The 22,041-nt window shown below is 45.3% G+C and overlaps 1 protein-coding gene across 1 annotated transcript in view; it reads left to right on the top strand.

The window, feature by feature from the left end:
• The window catches only part of LOC144121792 (fatty acid synthase-like), a 116,580-nt gene that overhangs the window by 10,318 nt on the left and 84,221 nt on the right, over positions 1–22,041 (top strand). Inside the window, exons 5-6 of the mRNA XM_077655190.1 lie at positions 10,419–10,652; positions 19,558–19,859. Coding sequence (XP_077511316.1) covers positions 10,419–10,652; positions 19,558–19,859 — 536 coding nt within the window. The remainder of the gene's footprint in view (positions 1–10,418; positions 10,653–19,557; positions 19,860–22,041) is intronic.

Genomic DNA, 22,041 nt, shown 5'->3' with positions numbered 1-22,041 from the left:
CTAACCTTCTCGAAAGCCTTGGAGAAGTCTAGAAAGATACAGTCCACGCATGAACGACGATCCAGAATAGCGTGAAGTTTGTGCGTAAGGTAAGTAACTGCGTCTCGCACGAGAATGATTTGCGAAAGCCGTGTTGAGCATCAGTGAAGAAGGAGTTAGATTCGAGAAAGGTAACTAAGTTAGTGTATAGGATGTGCTCAAAAATTTTTCATGGTATGCTGGTTAGTGATATTGGGCGGTAATTAAGAGGAAAATTAGTACTACCTGACTTGTGCAACAGGACCACCTTCCTGATCGTCCAATCCGCTGGAAGCACTGACGTCTCAAGTGACTGCTGGAAAATTTTGGAAAGGATGATTGAGGAATAAAGTTTAGTACTCTTCAAGAACTTCGCGTTAATTAAATCTGTTCCAGGGCTTGTATAGGTCTTAAGGGCACAGGGTAAGCCCTATACTTCCCATGCATTTTAGGCCATGTTGAGGTACATGTTTCTCACTAACTAATAACAGTAGCCTAATAATACATATATCATTGTTTGCCAAATTTTGTGGTCTTTTTACTGAACTAGAATATTTGAAATGTGTTGAAAATTCGATTTTTCATAAATTGTTTTCCGGTAGTACACAAATCTGACCTTTCTTTGCGCATTTCAAAATTCATAACAGAATAACTGCTCAGTGAAATTGCTTAATTCTAGTTCAGCAGTTGGCAACACTTATGTAGATGATTGCAAAAAAAAATCAGCCGTCTGTCTTGAAAGGCATTGGAAATAATGTTACCTTTGTAAGAAAAAACACTGTTTTGAGATAATAAAGCGTAAAGAGAAAAAAGATGTGAAAACCCATTTCTTATTCGCAGAAACGCCTCCATAGAAATTGGTTTAATAGCCGCCTGCTTCGTAGTCACTGTCGCCGTCATTTTTTCGCTTTTCGGCTTGTCGTTTTGACTGTCGGGCCTCTTTTGTAAGCTGTCGTGTTGCTCGGTCCGCAAAGTACATGCGCTTATGGTCAGCTTCCCTCAGCCACTTGATGGTGTTGCTCCCTGGGTTCAATCCACACGCCTTCAAAACGTTGGCCCGTGCGATGCTACCATCATTAAATGAAAGAACAGCATCCAGTGTTGCCATCCGTAGGGTCCGAAGCCTAACAAACACATTCTTTGGCGCGCGTTCCCAAACAACATGGTTGAACGACTCATTTGCATTTTGAGTTCGCCCATGCAGGCACTTCTCTAGGAGCTCAGCCTTCGATAGCTCCCTATAAATGGGTTTGATAGCCTCCACGACAGATGCAGGCAAACTCTCCTTGTGGAAAAATGGCTTGCCCTCTGCATGACTTCTGTTGAAGGCACACCACGTATCAGGTCCCTTTGGGCAAAGTCCATGGCATGGGTCATCGTCTGTGGCCGATAAGTGGAAGAAGGTTGCCCAAACGGCCTTTCGCATTTCATCCAGGTTTCCTACATTTCTTCTGATGGCCAAACCATAGTACGTCTGGAGCTTGTCTATTACTGCATGAGTCAGTCGGCCTCGGCCCGAGAGGCTCTTTCCATCAGAGAGTTTTCCTGCTTTGTTTCCTTTTTTAGCCTTCGTAACCTTGTGCCCATCCTTTTTTGCACGTGCCCTATGCACTCAACCTTGGATATTTCAACGGAATCACCATATGGCATTTGTGCCTTCACAGCCATAAAAGCCTTGCTGTCACCATCCCCAAGGTATTTGACGTATCGAACGGCGTGAAGCTTCTCACTCCTGCCGAAAATTTTCAGTGCTCCTGCGACTTTCATTCCACCGCTGGTGCCTTGGTAGTTGCTTTGGCACACCTCTCTATGAAGGGGGTCACTGTTTGTACCCTTGATGCTGCACTTTGGACAACGTTTAGACAAAACCTCCACATCCAGCACTTTCCCAGAGTCTACACTGGTCGCAGAGACTATGCCGTTATTGGAAGTATGGCCTCGCTTCTGCCAGCTTCCATCAAGAGCAACTGCGATGTCTTTATCCCCCTCATTCAGCTGCACAGCTTCGTCAGCTGCCCTTTTCATCGACTCCTGAGCAGCAGCTTCGATGTGACCTAGAAGCTCTTGATTGTATTTCGCAAACTTTGTCGGCGGCTTAGGAAGGTTTAGCATAGCACAGAGTATATTTCCTGCAGCCATTCCCTTACCAATGGACCTCAAGGCATACACTAACCTGAGGTTGGCTTCATAGAGGCCAGAAGTAGTTTTCTTCGACGTCTCAAATCGTTGTGCGGCACTACACACTTCACAGTTCAAACTGTAAACGCTTGCAACACCTACCCGTTTTGTCACAATTTCGATGAGCTCAACACTTCCACCGCACTCTCTGCACACACAAATCTGTGCAATTGCGGCACAAATGCCGTCCATGTCCATTAAGGCATATTGGCTGCTGCTCTGTAGCACATCCTCTTCCTGGAAGCAGAGAAAATCTTGAAAGCTTCGATGTCGAGGAGCTGGCGCGTTCGGCGTTCGGGATCTCATTCGGTCGTGGACATCCTTTTGCTTTTTCACGATGAGCGTAGCGGTTGCCGTGAAATTCACGCCTGACGAAGGCCTTCTTTGCCCTGGGCATCTCAACGTATCAGCAGCAACCAACACCGGCACAATTTGCAATACTGATCGAAAGGGATAGCACTCGGACGCAGCTGCATGAAGGTTACAGAAACGTGGAAAAAACGTGCAAAGCGTCTCAGGATTGTCTTGGCTAAAAAAGAGGAGCTGTACAATAGTTGCCTGACAATTTTTTATATGTAGCTGATTTTAGACAAGTTTTGAAATCAGGTGGTGGACTTTTTGGTTGAAAAAATTGACGTTAATCCTGAAAGGGGGCGTGGCCGCTCACTACTTGGTTTCGGAAAAAGCGTTTTTCAGCCGTAAATATGGCTTTCTGAGGAAAGTGCGATCATGGAACATGTGTAGAAAGAATTGAACTTCTAAAATTCCAAAAGAAAAAAAAACGATTTTTTTTTCTAATTTTACCTTACCCTGTGCCCTTAAGATTTTCTATTAATTTTTCTATTCCTAGGGGCTCGATGGATATTGCGTCCATGATTGAGAATTGGCAGTCGTCCACTGTAGGAAACGTGACGTTGGAAGAAAGAACAAAATTGCGACAAAATGTTTCATTTAGAATTTTAGGACAATCACTATCAGCGATAGTTGAACCGTTTTCATCTAACAATTTAATCGAATGATTTCTATTGGGATTAATAGCACGCCAAAATTTTTCGGGATCATTTGTGAGCATGTTGGGCAGAGTGTGCTGTAGAAAATGATCTTTGGCGTTTTTCATTGCCGATACATACACGCTATCTGCCGCATGATAAGCTTCCCATTTAGAAACGGAGTTACATTTCTTTGCGTTTTTTCCTGTTACAAAGCCTTCTTATGTGAGCGTTGTACCACAGTGCATTTCTATGAGTTGTAATGGTGCGTAGGGGGATATATCTTTCCGTTAGTTCGTTAACCTTAGCAACGAAAATGTTCCAGTTCACCTGCGCCTCCCGGCTATCGAAATCTGTTAAAAATGCATCGAGAAATGAAAATAGTTCTTCGTTGACAGCCTGAAAGTCAGCTCTGCTGTAATCACGGATACGCTTGACTTTCTTGTCAGCGTTATTGGAAGGAATGCAGAAATTAAACGAGAATAGGAAGTGGTCACTTATGCGGGCATGCAGGTCAAGTCTGAAACGATACCAGAATGGGATATCAACACTAAGTCTAATATGTTAGCAGTGGTGTCTGATAGAAGGGTTGGTTGGGATACTAGCTAAGAGAGGGAAAAGAGTGAACAAAGGTTCAAGAACGCATTGCCTTGCGACGATGGGGATGATTTAGGAGTTATTTCCGAAGACCATGTCAGCTCAGGAACGTTAAAATCGCCTAACAAAGTAATGGGCGCTGCATGGTGCCGCGTAACAACAAGGTCAAGCACATCATGCAATTCTGATCTGAACGTGGAAGGATAATTGGGAGGTCGATAACATACACCAAAAACGTATTTGTGATGGTTTAGTTCTACGCAGGCCCAAATGGATTCTAGATTAGTTTGTACAGGAATGTGATAGGACTGTATTGTTTTCGATATAGCAAACAAGACACCACCGCCTGGTCGCTGAGTGCGATCGTGTCTGTAAACTGAAAAGCGGGATGAATCGTCATATATCTCACTATCGTGTACGTTAGGATGAAGCCAGGTTTCTGTTATTGCGATGATATCAGCCTCGCACGTGTCGACAGCGGAGTGAAACGATTCCCGTTTATTAAGAATGCTTCTAGCGTTGGCCAGTAGAACGGATATGCGAGGAGGTGATAAAGCCAGACCACTTCCCCTCGTTCCATGCTATGGGTTATCTTCTTCGCTTTCCGAAATATTGCTTACCTGAAGGGGAGCGGGACGGCTCAGCTCGTTTTCGACAAAAGATTGGACTTGCAGCTCCTCAAAGGTATCGGTATCAGCGTTAAAGACGTAGCACTTGCGATTAACAAGCAACTTGTTATATCGCAGGCGGTACTTGGGAGATCGCGGTAGTTTTTTCGCGAATTCTGTTAGTTTTTTGCGGGCAAAACGAGTGGCGGGGGAAAAATCTTCAGACATGGAAAGTTGTTTGCCACTTAGTTTAGTACGGAGGTCTAAAACTTTCATTCTGTCTTTGAAAGAGGGAAATTTTACGATAATAGGGCGATTTTTTGAGGGTGAAAAAGTGCCGAGACGATGAGTACGTTCAATGCTTAGCTGTGTGGAATCGTCGTCAAGTACTTCCGACAACGCAGCAGGCGTTTTCTTTTCAGTCTCATTTCATGATTCGCTTTCATCAGGAATGCCATGCAGGATCAGATTATTCCTTCTCGACTGGTCTTCCGGGCTATCTAGACGAGACTGCAGTACCGCCTGGTGCGATGTCAGACTAGTAGTGTCCTGAATTGAAACTAACTCAGGCTGGATAGTATTAAAAATGTTAGTTTTTGATTCAAGAACTTCAAGGCGATTGAATACATCTAATATTTGGCTTTCCAGTGATGCTTGATTGTCTTTAATGATCTTAACGTCGGCGCAGATCTGGGTTTGACCTTTAGCTAATTCTAAGGTCCGGTCGTTGATGCTTGTAATCATCGCTAATATAGACGTTTCACGATTGTCATTTGATTCTGACTTTGAAATGACTGGGCGTGGCTTGGGTGGGCCGGGGTTGGTCTCAATGTCTCCAGAGCAAAGTAGTACAAGCGATACATCAACACATTCACTGAAGGTTGCGAGCAGCACATGTGGACATGGGAGCAGAAAGAGAAATCGGTTGTCCGATCTTTTGGCATAAAGCGAATAGCTTGTACAAACCTGCGGAACGTAGAGCAGAGTTGCGTTAGCCATGGTGTCGGGAAGGCTGCTCCCATGTCCACTGAAACTGCAGTCGAGATGTGGCCTGCGTAGTCTGCCACGCAGGCTTCCGTCCCAGATCCGATCGACACGTGTGGCGAGGCGATAGAAGTGCCGGTGATAGGTAGTCCTTCCAACGATGCGCACGCAGGTGATGGTTTTTCCATTTCCAGTGACCGTGAAAAACCGGGATAAGTCACAAAGCACGGCGAGGCCAGCATGCAGGACGTTGCCAGGGCCATTATAACGTGCGGAACGTAGAGCAGAGTTGCGTTAGCCATGGTGCCGGGAAGGCTGCTCCCATGTCTACTCCAGAGAGTACGATAAATACAGTGCTTATATTAACGTTTAACGTGATAAAAACTGTGATGTCAAGAGAAGTCACCTCCAAACTGTTTTCGGAGACTCTGTCATTGTGCTAACTAAAAAGCTACCACGCGCGCTCTGCTAGGAGTTGAATTCACTACGGTTGTCCTTTTTAGTACACAGTATCTAGTAATGGTAACTGAACGGAATGTGGTCTGTGTTAGGCCTTTCATTTTTTAGCTTAAAACAATATAGTGCAACTCTTTATTCTTGATCTAGAATTACCAGATAATTAGGGTGTTCCTGGAAAATTTTGAAGAAAATCTGAGGGCAAATATTTTTTACCTCTCCCTCAAAATTAGCCTTTTTGCCAATTGTTATAATTCCGGATGAATTCACAACATAATTTAAAATCATCCGCCAGTTCTAGAAGCACAAATGCTGCCCGGTGGGAGTAAAAAGAACAGATTAATACTGAAAAAAGTTCAGCCTCAGGTTCTTGCTCCTTCAAGTCCCATTATTTTCTTAGAAGCTGCCCTTATCCAATGCCTTACTTTTTCTTGAATATTTGTCATGTAGTCACTGCAAAGTTATAGGAGCCAAAAATATATTTTTTGATTTTTTCCAAGAGAAATGTTTCCATACAAGTACTGAACAAATAGCCAGGTTCCACAAAATTTTAATTTACTTTCTGCAGCGGCCCAAACTACGGATTTTGAGAAATCGCAAAATCGACGTTTTCCACCTAGCGGAATATACGATTTCTTTTGCATGAAAACTACAGCGTTTCCTGTAAAACTGAGCATGATTCCCTTGTGGACACACATTTGCCCATCACACATAAAAAATTGATTGAAAACAAAAAATGGTCACGGGACATCGATTACTGTTGTTATCCAACACACCCAGATAAATCTGATAGGAGAGTGTTTATCAGGCACTGGTCTTCGCTTCTATGAATACTGAATTACAGACAAAATCTGTTAAATTAAAAACTAGATGATCAGCAAATGCCTTGAGGCAGAACTAAATTTAAAAAGAGTGGTTATCGGTGATACTTAGCACCTTGCAAAAACTGAAGCAAGTCGGAAAAACGCGCGACAGACCCTGTTTGTATTATCAGCGCTTGATGGGTTGTTAAGCGTCTGGAAAGTAATAAATGTAAAGAAAAATAATTCAGAGATTAAAAGGAATAGGACCAAGGCCGCCGCGGTGGCTGAGTGGTTATGGCGCTCGGCTGCTGGCCCGAAAGACGCGGGTTCGATCCCGGCCGCGGCGGTCGAATTTCGATGGAGGCGAAATTCTATAGGCCCGTGCACTGTGCGATGTCAGTGCACGTTAAAGAACCCCAGGTGGTCGAAAGTTCCGGAGCCCTTCACTACGCCGTCCCTCATGGCCTGAGTCGCTTTGGGACGTAAAACCCCCATAAACAAGACCAAACCAAAAGGAATAGGACCGTTGTGTTCAGTGTCAGGAAGAGAACTTCTAATCTTTAGCCCTTTAATGTGGGAAAGACAAAGCCGATCGCCACACAGGCGAAGGTCTGAACTAGAGCCCGCAGGAAGTTGCAATAGCGTCCCACTTGCTAGCTCAGTGAATGTGCCCGTACTCCTGCTACCCATATGCAAATTAAATCTGCTGACCAAAGTGTGAAGCGCGTATCGATAGACACGATCCACAGCACGATAACACGCGAGGTGATAAATCCTGTTTGAACGGTGAGACTGCTGAATAGCTAGGTATGTGTGACCTTAGGATGTCTATTATCTCGGTGGGAGAATATGACTGTTGGCTTGACGGAGGTAGTCCAGACGAGCGAGTAAGTTATACTCGATTCGCGCCATTCTCGGCAGATTACTTAAACGGAGAATTAGGTAGCGTTGTTTTCAAACCTATATGCAGCATATGATCTCTACAGCGCCGAAAATATACGTGAATTTAGGCCCTCTGCACGCTTAAAAGTGCAATACATGGCCGTGTTTGAAACTTGGAGGCATTGTTGTATTTTCGCACTCTTTGTTGTTTTCACTTTTTCGCAGTTTTTTTCTTTTCCAGGCCCTATTTGAGCTCATTGTGCCAAAAATAAATAACTAAAACGAGATCTTGGGCTCTGAGATAGTGGATGCGCTGTGAGGGTTTTTCTGCGCTCGCCCCCTCGAGTAGAGCTTGTTAGAATAACTCTAGCGCACTAGCAATTAGTTTTATACTGATCACTACATAGAACCTCGCCGCGGCAGGTATTTCTTGTGCAGTACCTTCGGCAAGATACGCACCTGTCCCTAGCTTGCGGGTTAGAGCGGATTAGTCAAAAACTATCGCCAAAGGCAGCACTAAAGTTTATTCTAATATAGTGCTACATTCTAGCAGCCCGCACAACTGCATTTTCTGTTGCAAAATAAATCTGATGTCGGCTGGTTTCTCAAAGGCAGCGCATTTCTGAAGTTAAACTAAAAACAAAACTTCGATGTGTAGACGTTCAAGTGTCATAGAATTCATTACCCGAGGGTGCCAACATTTAAGAATTAAGTTAGCGTTAAGATTTAGTGAAATCACGTTTACAACCAAAAGCCATAATCCACAGAACAAAATACGATCGCGCGTGTTATGCAAGAAATGAAAACCTTCTTATCGGATTAAAGATGGTTTCATTTGCTACCTTCCATAGATACTATCTTGTATTTTATCACAGCTTTCGTTTCCTGGTAGAACTGCTTTATCCTCTAAGCTACGCCTATATATAAAGTTTAAAGAGTAACTGATTTGCGCTCGCAGCAAAAGGTTACAAGCTACTGCTTCTTAAAACCATGCATGTCTATGGTGCGCTCAAACGCATTTCTGCGAGCTTTGTTTCTTTAACATTTTATCTCGATGGCATGGACCATATCACGGATGTTACAGTTCTATTGTAAGGGGCCAGTCGTGTTTTGCAAAGAACGCGGCTGGTGTGAGGCGCATGATGAACATGCACTTATATTTACAAGCGCTCACTGCACTTTTGACACAAGTTCCTCTTTAAGTAAATTCAGCTTAGAGGGCCAAATAGTCATGCTATAACCCGCCAGGAACTGCTCAATGGCTTCAGTGTCCGGCTGCTGATCGCAAGGTGGCGGTTAATCCTGGCATTGGCTACCGTATTTCGCTGAAAGTGAGCTACAAAAATTGCTGTTCCCGGTGAGTTGTGAGGTCACGTTAAATTATTCTGGAAATTTCTGCTACGGCTTCTCTAATAGCCCATGTCTCAATTCAGGACATCAAACCGCGTAATTTGAGCCCTATAAATTTATTTCTTTATTTGTTCATGCTCGGCTGGTGAACACTTTTAGTTAGTTTTTGTCAAGGTGGGATTTACATCAAAAGCAAACATCAAAACCTTTAAATATTGTAACAGGTTCCCTCTTCCCATGTTCAATACAATTTTTATGTTTGGTGGAATTGAGAAAAGTAACAAAAGGTAGCATTTCGTGAGGTTGTGTATACTGCGCACACACAAGTGATGATTTTGCGTACAATCATTTTGAATTAGTGAAAACAAAAGTGCGAACCAGCAGTTGCTCGCACACAGGCTATTCACAAATATGTCATTTTTGGTTGCTCCTTGAGATAGCTCAACGCAAAGTTCACTGGATAACCCTTTCTAGTTGCACAGAACAAAAGTAGCGCGAAAGAATAGCTATACCCACCACTTTGTGCAGCGGTGTACGGAGCGCTTCATTCGAGTTTTAGACTCATATAAACATGGCTGTCGAAAAATATTGGAGGAAAACGATCAAGACTAGCTTTGTGACAGCTGCGACCGCCGCTATCCTATGCCCCATCTATTCCTAGGACATCTCATGGAGAGTGGCCGAAACCTGCACGCCTGACGCGACAAGCCGGCTCCATGTGCAAGGCGCCCACATCGACACCTCTCCTATTCTTCCACCACGGTTGCTATTGCCAAAAAGGCTAATGTGCCCTGAAGTAGCAGGCCCAAACGTCGCAGAGCCTTTTCACGACAATACCACGGACACGTACACGAATAACGCAGATTTAGTTTTCTTTTGCTAGTCTCCAACATCTACACCGGATATATCACCGAGCACTTAGAAAAATTTCTAATGATAGGGTCGTTGAAATACAAAATGTATTCAGAAATTAACCGCCAGCAGCGGCAGACATCAGCGTTATGGGAAATTATTCTAAACTGCTGTGCAGTTAAATGTCCTAAGTTATTACATTTTGAATTATTACAATATGCTGTTTGGTGCCACTGGCGTTTACTAGCAAGAGAAGGCGACGCCGTATCAGTTCTTGAAACCATGAATAACTGGTTCTCTACAGCTCTGCAGCGCGAGAATATCTGGTTCTGTTTTCTGCAAGAAACAAACTTAACGCACCTTCCGCAAAGGAAGTTGCGCGCAAATAGACCGCCTGCCGGTGACTGGTTGCAATGCATACCGCGCCTGAGCCGAACTACCTGAGCTTTATACCATGTTATGGAACTGCTAGCGCAGCCCGTTTATGCGCAATGCGTCCTAGCGGTTCCTTACAGTGCACGGAATATTGGTGAGGGCACTCAAATCGTTTTTGCGAGTTGCAGCAGCGCATATGTACAAGGATGAGAACCCAGCGGGCAGTAACAATGCATGATTATTCGCATGAAAAGGGAACGCAGTTGCAGGCACTTAAACCTGTAACTGCACAAAAAGAGTGAAGCGTTGCGTCTTTTTCACTGCAGGAATCACAGTACCGTCCGGTGAGGCTCAGGAGACTCTTCTCCGTGAGGTTTACACTGAAGCCAAGGTTGATCCACTTAGCGTTGGCTACGTTGAGGCGCATGGCACAGGCACTCAAGTAGGCGACCCCCAAGAGATGGCTGCCATCAGCAACGTGTTCTGCAAGCCCAGACGTGAGAGTCCACTGATGATAGGAGCCGTCAAGAGCAACATGGGGCACACAGAGGCCGCTTCAGGTGAGAAGATTTACCTTCGCTTTGTTTTTTCGTCCCAATTAGAACAACAGCTTCTGCAAATTCATTTTGGAGATATCGGATATACAAGCATCAGAGAGAGTGAAAACGTATGCAGTTTCTTGCAGGGTGAATTGTTGTAATGCTTGTTGTTCACTACTGCATCAAGTGGCCACAGTGTCGGAGATCGGTACCAGATTCACAAGTCTTTTCTTGAATTATAATTCTAGAGGGCTTGGTTGCGGTACATAACGCTTTGCTTGCGCATATTCCGAGCGCTTCAAGTTTTCAAGCGTGAGGACATATTCCTTGACACGCATTAAGGGTAGAAAATCTGTGAAGAAAAAAGGTACACTCCGAGAAAGAGTAACCCAGCGCCTGCACTTTCTTCAGTAGCTGTTCGAACTAAATTCTTCGAACTAAATAGCTTCTAACTAAAGTGGCCAAGTTGTAGAGTGCCTTCGTCGGCAACGGATAGATGGTCTGCGTTCTCCCTCTGCGTGCAGGAGCTGTTGGAGTATAATCTTACTTCGTTCGCTTGTCAATGCAGCAGACCTACCTGCTCGCCGGCGACCTCCATTTCTCGGAAAACTATTTCATCGCTAATTGCGGTAATTGTAAATTAATAGATGCCCTTCTCAGTGGCCGGAAGAAGAGAGAGAGACAGAAGGACGGTGAGGTAGGGTGGTTCACCAGGCAATGCCCTGCAGGCAACCCTACACGTGGGGAGGGTAACAAAGGAATAAAAAGAAAAGAGTGGTAAGGAATTGATTTTCTCACGTTTCCATGGACTACCATGACAAGGTAAGAGAGGGCGCACACTTAAAGCTTAAAGTTTATATCCGGTAACTCAACCCCGAGTCTTTAAGAACTTCAGGAGCTCCTTCACCGCTCAGGAACAAAATGGTTTTCCTCATGCAAAGGTTATCAATAAGTTCACCGCACTACTAAGAAATGCTGTTTTCTACATAAGTTCGCGAAAATACTGTGTCCTAACTGTCGCAGATCATGCGACAGTGTTAAAAATCTACCATTAAATGAAAAAAAAATCGCTCCTTGTGCCCACGGTATCGTATATCTGTTTCAAAGCAGCTGTAGTTAGCGAAGGGCGTTGCAGAAACTGCCTCTCCTGCAGCTCAAGAAAAACTATTCCGCTAAATACCCGCAAGTTGACGAAGAAGGAGCGCCGACCAAAGAAAACAAAAAACAAAAACAGACGTTTCGGCTCCCGTACGGGAGCCTTGTTCACATTGAAATGAAGCAAGCAGCTCAGAGGCATTACATATGCTTGAAAAGAGGGCGCAGGGAGCGTGCGTAGATTGGGTTAAGATTTCCATCGTTGCGGTTAAGGGTGTGACTAGTAGTTTAAATGATTAATGATTCCAAGTGCAGGCGAGGGTATAGCTTCTTTTCCGTTGAAAGCACGTGTTCCCGACCCCAGTCGATGTCATGGCCTGTAGATACTGCGTGCTCGGCGATAGCATTTGAATCCACTTTTTTTGTTACGTACATCGTTACTATGTTCTTTTAGCCGCCTCTCGAAATTTCCGGTTTCGCCAATGTATGCGTAGTCACAGTCGGAACAAGGAACCTTGTACACTACGCCTGGATATTTTTCTTTGGGAAGGGGGTCTTTGACATTTACCAACGCATGGCACAGTTTTCTTGTCGGAAAGTGGGCGATATGAACACCAAAGGTGCGCATGATGCGTGCTAAAGCCTCGCTTAGTCCGGGAGCATAGGGCAGGGCAGCACGTTTCAAGGGTGACAGAGGAGTATCGCTTGCTGGGCGACATAACTGTTTTTCCACAGATTGCACAAATGACGTCGGGTAGTTGTTGCTTGAAAGTTCTTCTCGTACAGTTTGAAAATCAATGGTCTGGTCTTCAAGAAAGCTGCAGATGCGTTGCGATCGTTTGAATAAGGACATAGCGACTGATTTCTTCTGTGTAGCAGGGTGAACCGAATTAACGTTAAGGTATCTTCCGGTGTGGGTCGGTTTTCTATAAACGCTGAAACTGAGCTTATTGCTGTTCCGCCTTGTCAATACATCCAGAAAGGGCAATGCACCATTCGCTTCTTCTTCGGTAGTGAAGTCTATTGCTCGTTCTATAGAATTCAAATGGTGCGACAAGGCGGCTAAGTCAGAATTACGAATCAGGCAAAAGCAGTCGTCAACATATCTCAGGAAAATTCTAGGAGGTGATCCAAACGTTTCAAGAGCACGGCGCTCGACGGATTCCATACAGAGGTTAGCGGCGGTCACTGATATAGAGGCACCCAATGGTGTGCCCTGAAGTTGACGGTAATAGCGTACTTGGAAGACGAAGTAAGTATTACCCAGGCAGAACTGCAGGAGTCTACGGAGATCCAGAACTTCAATGGGGGTTCGTTTATGTAGAGACTTGTCAGCTTCGAGAGCACCAGAGCAGACTTGTACGGCCAGGTCGACAGGAACGCATGTGAAAAGCGACTTGACGTCAAACGAGACCATGAGCTCGTCATCGTCCGGTGCTATGTCGCTTACCTTCTTGATGAAATCAGTCGAGTTGCGAACGTGCGTTGAGCCAAGGCCGACAAGAGGGGAGAGGATACGATGGAGGTAGCTGGATAGACTGTGAAGAGGGGACCGACTGTAGTCTACGATGGGGCGCATGGGCATACTAGGTTTGTGCACCTTGTGCACCAACCGTTTGTGCACCAAGGTTTGTGCACCAACCGACTCCCTTCACAGCCTAGGCAATATTATGCTCTCAAAAAAGCTTTCAAGATTATTAATGTGGGTTTCCATGAATCCTTCATCTCTCTTGACTGGAATCAATGGTCCCCCTTGGTCTACATGCAAGTACAGGTAGCAAACAGTGCTCCCTACCAGGTTCAAATGCAGCTGTGCCTGAACTTGGTAGTAGTATTTATGTGCTGCCTTTAGTACACCTGCAAAATCTAAGCAAAAATCTGCCTCGCACTGCCCCTCCTTAATTAATTCGTCCGGATGTACATGCCGCAAGCTATATAGGCATTTAACCTCTAAAAGTACTGGGGGGTGGCAATCGCAGACAAGCAAACCGTCTGGACTACACCCAAGATACGGATACCTTGGATGAATCATCAAACCGCAATCTTCGAGTCTGCAATTTGTATGCTTTGTTTGAAAAGCAGCAAGAGCACGCTGTTTCGCTAACTGCTCATAATTTATGCCATACTGCATGGCAAGGCTGGTAATGCAGTTGTCATTAAGTATTCTCTTCATTAATGACTCGCAATTCAGCCGTTTGGAACGGCAAACATCTTTGAACAATGAAGCAGTTATCCTGCCCTTGCGGTGGGAAAACCACTCGGCACAGTTTCTTTGCTCCCTTGTGGCAGTTTCAATTTTTTTTTGCAGAGGTCATGGTAAGGCTGAGCTTATCCACTGCTCGCTCACTTCCAAGCAGCTTTCCGAACTTGAGGTTGAACAGAGGTCTTTCGAGAGTAATTTCGAAGTCGTCCACTGGTGACTCCACTTTGTTAAGCTGCCTTTCTTTGCACTTCGATGACTAGAAGGCAACCTGAAAAAAATGTCTTCATTAGTCTAGTTATAAATTTTTATTAAGGGCAAAGATGTTAAGAAGTCTGACTATAACAGCTTAAGCAACAATAAAAGGGCAGCAACACTGCCTTGACAGCAAGACTACATTGAGCATGGCTGTGGGTTCAGGTCATTCCTAAAACTTTTACTCCAATTCAAGATAAATAAGTCAAGTTATGTTCATGCATGACAAAGGCTTATGCATTTTTGTCGCTACCTTCTTTGAGTGATGTGTCGCTTGTTGCATCTGGACACTTGCTGGTGCCTGAAAAGGTTGCTGGATCTCCCTTCTCGTCGTCGTCAATGTGTTGTGGAGGAGGGTGCCTGCAAATGAAAAGCATCACCACAATGCCTAACAGCCGATTTCATTCCATGAAAGGCACTCAAACTCGCACCTACATATAACAGTCAATGTACTACCTTCATTTTCAAAAATATGACAGTGCAATCAGGACAAGAGAGAATAAATGGATGGATCAGCCCAGTGATCACTTGCAACTGCATTCATCAAAAAACTAGAAAATATGTTCTACAATAAAAATTTTTCATACGTGGCTAGCACATGTGCTCCGAGGACTTGTCAATGCTTGGCAAAATATTTCCTCAAACCAACACTCAAGGATATTGATCCCTTTAACATTTACACTATTTTGCTTCTTACAGTGTTCCATTTCAGTTTATCCTCACAGCACATAACTGCACTGAATATGCAGCTCTAACTTAGAAAGCAATCATCTCTTTCATAAGGACCACTGCAAAACGGGACTAAACACATACAGCGGTGAACTTTTTTTTACATTAAAAGCAGCATTCATTCTCTTCCAGATTCACATGTGTACATGAGCAAATTTTTTTCTTATGAGCCGGAGTTCTCAAAAATGGCTTCTCTTCCCTTGGAAAGAAATGAAGATTTCATTATTCGTGTTCTGTGTTACCGACAATAAGAAAATTTGTCGTCCAGCCAGCCATTCCACAGAATTAAAACAGGTTCATGATTTTTCTCATTCACATATGCTTGCAAACATATTTTTCTTGGAATGTGAAATATCTTCAACATATGACAATTGTTTTCTCCTCTGTCTGCGAAAATGACTGGCTTCCAAAATGAGCTGCATGTGCATTCCATATAAAGTACATAAGCTCTATATCTTACATTAGTTTTCACTCATTAGTGTCCATGGTCCTCATTGTGCAACTGAACTTCTAGAAACTAATGACTTTGATCACTTGCCACATCCTTGTTGTAGAGCCTTACTCGTACTATATGCAGCAAGTGACAATGTTACCTGACCGTGAATACCAGCAAAGCACACTCATATTACTACACGGGCAACCAGCTTGTTTAATAGACGTGTGTCATCTCAGCAATACTCACCAGGAATACTGAAGAGCTCGCCATAAGGTGACTTCTTGATGTGGTCTGCGAGCTCTTCTTTGCTTGCAAAATGCTTGACTTTTCGGGTCGGCATTGGGTGCTGCGTGCTTGCGGGGTCCACCGTTGACCTCTTAAGATTGAAGGACATGGAATTGAGAAGGGCCGGCTCAACATTTCTCTTTGTGCCCCGATTCCAAGCTGCCGCCTTGTCGGTTCATGAGATGCCAGTGATGCCTAGCTGGACGCCCATTTCTAGCTTTCACAACAGGGCACCAATATGGCTACAAACACGTGCTTTTCCGGCCATGCAAGAACAACCAGCAGTCACCACTTGACCATTCTTCCGCACACAGGCCCATGGCAACCATGGTTTTTTTGTTTACTGCCTGAGAGGGTCGCACATCTGCCTTCACATACACAATATCAGCAGCTGCTTCGTGACTCAGCACCCGGCCCACCCAACCGCACTGCAGCTGGTTATAAGAGTCCAGGCTTTTGTACGCCTCTGCCTCTTTAAGATCACTGGCCTTTGATCTAATCAAGTAGCATACAATATGAGCGCTTGTTATGCTTGGCCAGAGTTTGGTGTCATCTGTCCACTGCTGCACGAGCAGGGGATGAGCATGGGTGTCACCATCTGAAAAAAAAACGACGGCATGCAAAGGACATTAAAATAAACATACCTCTAAAGGCCGGCAAAAGTGCATTGTGCGCTACAGCTCTTGAGGAGATATGTATGATCATGAGTTCACTGTAGTGCTGCCATAATTTGGATCCCACAGTTGTTTTTGCCTTCTTAAAATTTGAGCAGTGCAAAACAGACACGATAATGCCGGTTAACTGCCCGAATACAAGGCACACAAGTCCGATCGCAAAGCACATATAATATAGTTGGTTTGGTTTATGGGGGTTTAACGTCCCAAAGCGACTCAGGCTATGAGACACGCCGTAGTGAAGGGCTCCAGAAATTTCGATCACCCGAGGTTCTTTAACGTGCACTGACGTCGCACAGTACACGGGCCTATAGAATTTCGCCTCCATCGAAATTCGACCGCCGCGGCCGGGATCGAACCCGCGTCTTTCGGGCCGGCAGCCGAGCGCCGTAACCACTCAGCCACCGCGGCGGCACATATAGTTGCGCAAAATACTCTGAGGCAACAGGAGTTGGCGACCTTACACATATTTAGGCAACTGGGCAGACTATCAACTAACACTGCCTCGCACATAATCAAATTGCGCGCTCACGGCTGCGTGCGCTCGTGCAGCCTACGTACGAGGCGTGAAGGGTCTACCAATCTCGTTCATTTCAACTTTCTGTTTCGTGACGCACCGAGCGAGTTCCACATTGCGGTGGTGTGGCTATGTGGGACGCGGCCGACAACGGGAAAGAGCACACGTACTGACGAAGCTAATTCTAAGGATTTACATGTAGTAGAACGTACGGTACACGTCAGATGCGGCCAGAGATGAACTGTGCGGGATTGCCGGAGCCCTCGCGACCAAGTTCGGAACGCCAGCCCATCGGTGGCAGAAGGCAGCGCGGATCTCCGACGACGCCGCTGTCAGCGGACTGCCGGTCCCTCATTCCGCTGAATGTAAGGTGGCCCGCGGTAACTTACAAAGACTGTAACACGCTAGGCAGCCGTTAAAAAACAATATTTATTTGTTTACTACGGTTATTCAGCATTTTAGTAGTAAGTAGCACACACACTCACCGATCGTGATCGTTTGCTCCGTCGATGCAATAACGGCCGGTTGGTTCCCTTGACCACCAGCGCTTCCAGCCGCTGGCTCCATTCAGAATGCACAGGTATACGGCTTCAAGCTCACCACTGCTACGTTTCGGAAAATTTATTTTGCGAGCGGGTGCCGGCAGAACGACGAGCTGCGCTCCAACACACGCTGAGACGCAATGCAGCCCAAGCAGCCGAAGCCAAAAGTAACAGCCCGTAGCGGCAGCACCGCTGGGTCTAGCAATATGGCAGCCCCCATGTATCGAAACTGAAATCGTGTATATATACTACAACAACGGGCACCCATCTGGGGACCGTTTTATACCGAATTTGGTAGGAAAATAAAACGCTATGGTTTGTGGTATATAAATAAAGCCGCAAATAAATAATAGGTAAACTTTGTATTCATGAAATTACTAATCGAAGCTTTGCCATATCGCACCGCAAGCCGAATTTTAGGCCAACCTTGACCTCCCAAAGGAAGCAAATTTCGTTTGGGACACATCTTGAGGAGGTGCAAATGGACAACGGGTAGACGTGCATAGTAATTTCTCTTATGGCGCTAGGCGGCGACTGTTCCGCTAGGCGGCTTGCGTGCACGCGTAGCCGAGCATGGTGGCAATACGCCCCGTTTCGAAGGGTATTACAATCTGTTTCTCGAGACAAGCGGCGCGTTCTTCTTCGCTTTCTTCATTTAGTAAACCAAACAGCTAACGCTCGTTACTTCAACGTCTTCCAGGCGGTGGCGGCCTTTTTTTACGCTTCAAGCTCCTTGCTTTTTATTGTAAACTCTTTCCGTCCCAGACCCCTGTCCCTAGTTTTTTTTACTCAGTGAGTGTGCGGGGGGGAGGGGGAGGGGTGACCACGTGGTCGGTCACGTGGTACAGAGCAGCTGCCGGCGGTGCGGCGCCATGGCTGGTGACGTGTTCATCACGCGTTGGTCCTGTGACCAGTCACGTGGTTGGTCACTTGGTGCGGTTTACAGAGGATGCGAAGACCGGCGAGGCGCGCGATGCGGCGGCTCCGGCGCGCCAGCTGTGCGCCGTGTGGCGTCATCGCTTCTTGCGCATGCGCAGCACGGCTCTCCTGGGGCCACGAGAAACTGCTCAACCTCGGCCAGTGTAGCTTACGCTACAAAACTCGAACCATCAGTGCCGTGCATTCAGTGGCTGTGGTACTGGGCAATGAGAGATCCCTATAACAGAAACCGTTCTAAAATAAAGGATAAACCAAAGAAGCCAAGATAAAGTATAAACCAGACAAAAAAAGCAGTCCTCTGGTCGCCGATGCACTATTTCTTCTATTTTGTGCAGCGAAGTCTCTGCTCACAGTATTCCGTGTCCACGTATATTTCACAGTAGTATACGCGTTTTAATCAGTAATCACTGATTAAATGATTTAAACAGCGCTGACAAAGGACGGAGCAGAAGAACGGACGCAGCACGGCGCTAACGATCGAGCATGTTTTGTTGCACTGTCCTTACTTAAATACATTTTGTTCGAGCAGAAGGGCAGAAGGAAACTACACAAAACACATAAAAATGCAAATAGGAGAGCTGGTAATTGATCATCCTCTCTGACATAGATATTCAGTGTCCGCCGCGAAGAAAAATGAATGGAACAGTAAAGCACCTGTCGCTTTTGTGTTTGATGCTGATGGGTACGACGATTTCACTAGTGCATTGATCCTACTATAAAAATGGCAAATACAGTTGAACACAAAGTAGTTGCGCATGCATTAGTAGAGGTCGAAGTTGGTTGCCACTTGCTGGCGCTCGGACCACTTTGGGACCGCCGCAGTTTTTCGGCTTTGCTTCGGCGGTTCTCCTTCGCTTTGTAGATTACAATTTGGGGGAAGTGGCGGGTTCAGTTCCTGAGTTCCGTACTTCTTCCATCATTAATGCGGAACTCAGACCAGTTCACCAGCGACCCAGCCTCCGTCTCGGCGGAGAGCAACCTGAATGCGGGCCCTTTCCCACGACCACATGGACGACGCTGCCTAGACAGCGGAGTCTAACTGATATGAAAGTGAGGATAAGGTGAAATTGATCGTGTGGTTGTAGGACCGTGTGGCACATTTCTGCCCGCGGAAGTGCCTGCCTAGATGGCAAATTGATGACAACCTGCAGGGATCGGTCGTGCTCTCGGAGCCAATCTTGAAACATCGTTTGGTTCCACCGACGTAACTGTGGCCGCGAACAAAGCCATGCACCATGCACCGTCTACTCGCAGGCGTTTGTTGCGTCGCCAAGGTGATTCTGGCCATGGAGACTGGCGTCATTGCCGCCAACCTTCACTTCGAGACGCCAAACCCAAATATTCCTTCGCTGCACGATGGCAGTGTTCAAGTGGTGGATAAGGCGACGCCATTTCCCGGTGGGCCGGTCGGCATCAACTCGACTGGCTTCGGGGGCGCCAACGCCCACGTGATTCTGGGGGCTAACCCCGGACCGCACGTTGACAGCATACCGCGCGAGAAGCCTGAGCTGCCGAGGCTCATTCTTCTCGCTGGGAGAAGCAAAGAGTCGGTCGCGGTAAGTTATATGACATTGTTATTAGCTATTACTGTTTAAAAACACCGCGTAAGGCCGTCTCTCGCCGACGCGGGCTACCTCAGCAAAAATAACTTCGTCACTTCGCCTGATCACCTGCTGCCCTCGACATCGCTTTATATGTAATGAAATATACGACGTTATTCTAAGAAAATACCGATTATATGTACCATACAAAAGACGCATTGACAGTGTGAATCTTCAAATCTGTTTCTAGACCTTAATACATTAGCTGTTTCACTCTAATTCGCTATTCTCAGCTCAAATACGTTTCAGTCATCGTTATTAGACGTTTTTCCTACACTGGAGACGTATTAGCGGAAGCATATATCGGTTGACCAGACACCCCTCTTCAAGCACTGCGGTACCGTCTGGCTCCGCCCATGGTACCGCGCGTGCGAAGGAGGCGTCCGGTAAATCGGTATACCTCTCCGCTAATACGTCTTCGGTACGCCAGAAGATGTTCACTGTCTCTTCGCTGCACTGCCCTTATTATCAGTTGAGCACTTCTCCGCAGCCTTCATGCGTGAGGTCGTATGTGAGCGTGAGCAACCGCAGGATGAACTGATGGAGGTTTATAGTTATTCAGAGAGAGCACAAAAACTTGAATTAAGCTAGCTGAAAACTGCATCCATATGATCAATTTAATATTTATTCTTAGTTCACGTTTGTAAATAAAGATCGAATGAATGGCAAGGCTTAATCAAAACATTTCAGCTTCGGATTATTTAAAATATTGACATAATATGCTATATATTTCCGAGCTACTGTTACATACTTGCCCTCCTAAATCACCATATATTGCTTTATGAATTCGATAGTACGGCATACGTGGCTATTACCTTGGTGTGCTTCGCTCGCACATAAGCAAGAGTAAGCACTGCTTTGTTCACAAAAGCTGTCTGGTTATGTTTTTCCCCTTGTTGCTTTATGCATGGCGCTCTCTGTTTTGATCTTTAAGCGTTTGTGTAAATATATTTTTCTTTTTGTCTCGCCAATTAATATATGTTACCTACATATGACGGTACTTTAAATACTAATTTATTAATAAAGAATTAAGCTGAGGCACTGTTGACCCTAAATATCTGACCCATCAAGCTAAATCAGATGAAATTAACTAGTCGGCATCAGGAACAAAAGTACGAAGTAGCTTTTTAAGAAAATTTAGAAATCTATGGCTCGATATAGCTCTTAAGGGGTAAAAGTGAAACATATATTGCCAGCGGCTTTTAACGGCAGCACAAAGTGCGATCTACAAAGGCCTTCATGCTTTATGATTCGGCGTAGTCTATGTGAAGAAGGAAGTGGTCGCGTCTTGTCTTCATGCCACGCTTAAAAAATCCTGCCCACACAAGGTCAGTGAAAGCTTTGCACAAGAGACGCAACGCTTGGTACAGTCAGGGTTTCCATTCGCCATCCCCAGAGCCGTGGCTTAGTCGTTGGTTACGAAGCTGCGTGTGGGAGCTTGTAGAGACCGAAAAGTAAGCCACAGGAAGTCGAATGTGTCACAATATGTGCACAAGGTTTCGCATAACCTAAAAAGAATGGGGTCCAAATTCAAGGTGGGTAATGAAAAGTAAAGCATTATTTAGGTATGAGTACGGAGGTAAAGTATAACCAAGGTGTAGGATCGTGTTGACGGAGATCAAAAATTGCAAGATTGTCGTTTATCATCAGACAAAATCCCATCTAAATTAAAATGAACAGGAGTGCACTTGAAGGACCTCCAATGCTAGAACAGCAGCATATAAATCATAGTTGCTACTTTTCACCGCCGTCAACACAATCCTACACCATTCTCAGGAGATGCTTTACCTCCGTACTCATAAATAAATAATGTTTCACTTTTTTTGCGGCTCATTCTGTGACAAGCTGCAAGTAATGCCCGCATTCTACTCATCTCGCATTGTTCGCTGAAATCATAAGTTGAGCTATTTAGGCCATCATTTGACTCAGAAATTTTGTTGGTTATTTCAAATTTATGGCTCAATTCCTCAGTACTTCAAGCTCCTCACCGCTGTAGTAAGCTCTTTCTGCTGAGGTTGGCTCTTAAGAGGCCTTTTACATTTCTTGATACATTTAACACTCGATCTAACGAAACTCGATTTTAAGAAGTTGCTGATCTAACAAATTTTCATTCCCTGGCAAATGCCCATTGGATTGA

The sequence above is a fragment of the Amblyomma americanum genome, chromosome 2 (genome assembly GCF_052857255.1).
Source record: "Amblyomma americanum isolate KBUSLIRL-KWMA chromosome 2, ASM5285725v1, whole genome shotgun sequence".
Lineage (NCBI taxonomy): Eukaryota > Metazoa > Arthropoda > Arachnida > Ixodida > Ixodidae > Amblyomma > Amblyomma americanum.
Note: the sequence above shows the minus strand (reverse complement) of the source record. Positions and strands in the feature narration are given on the sequence as shown.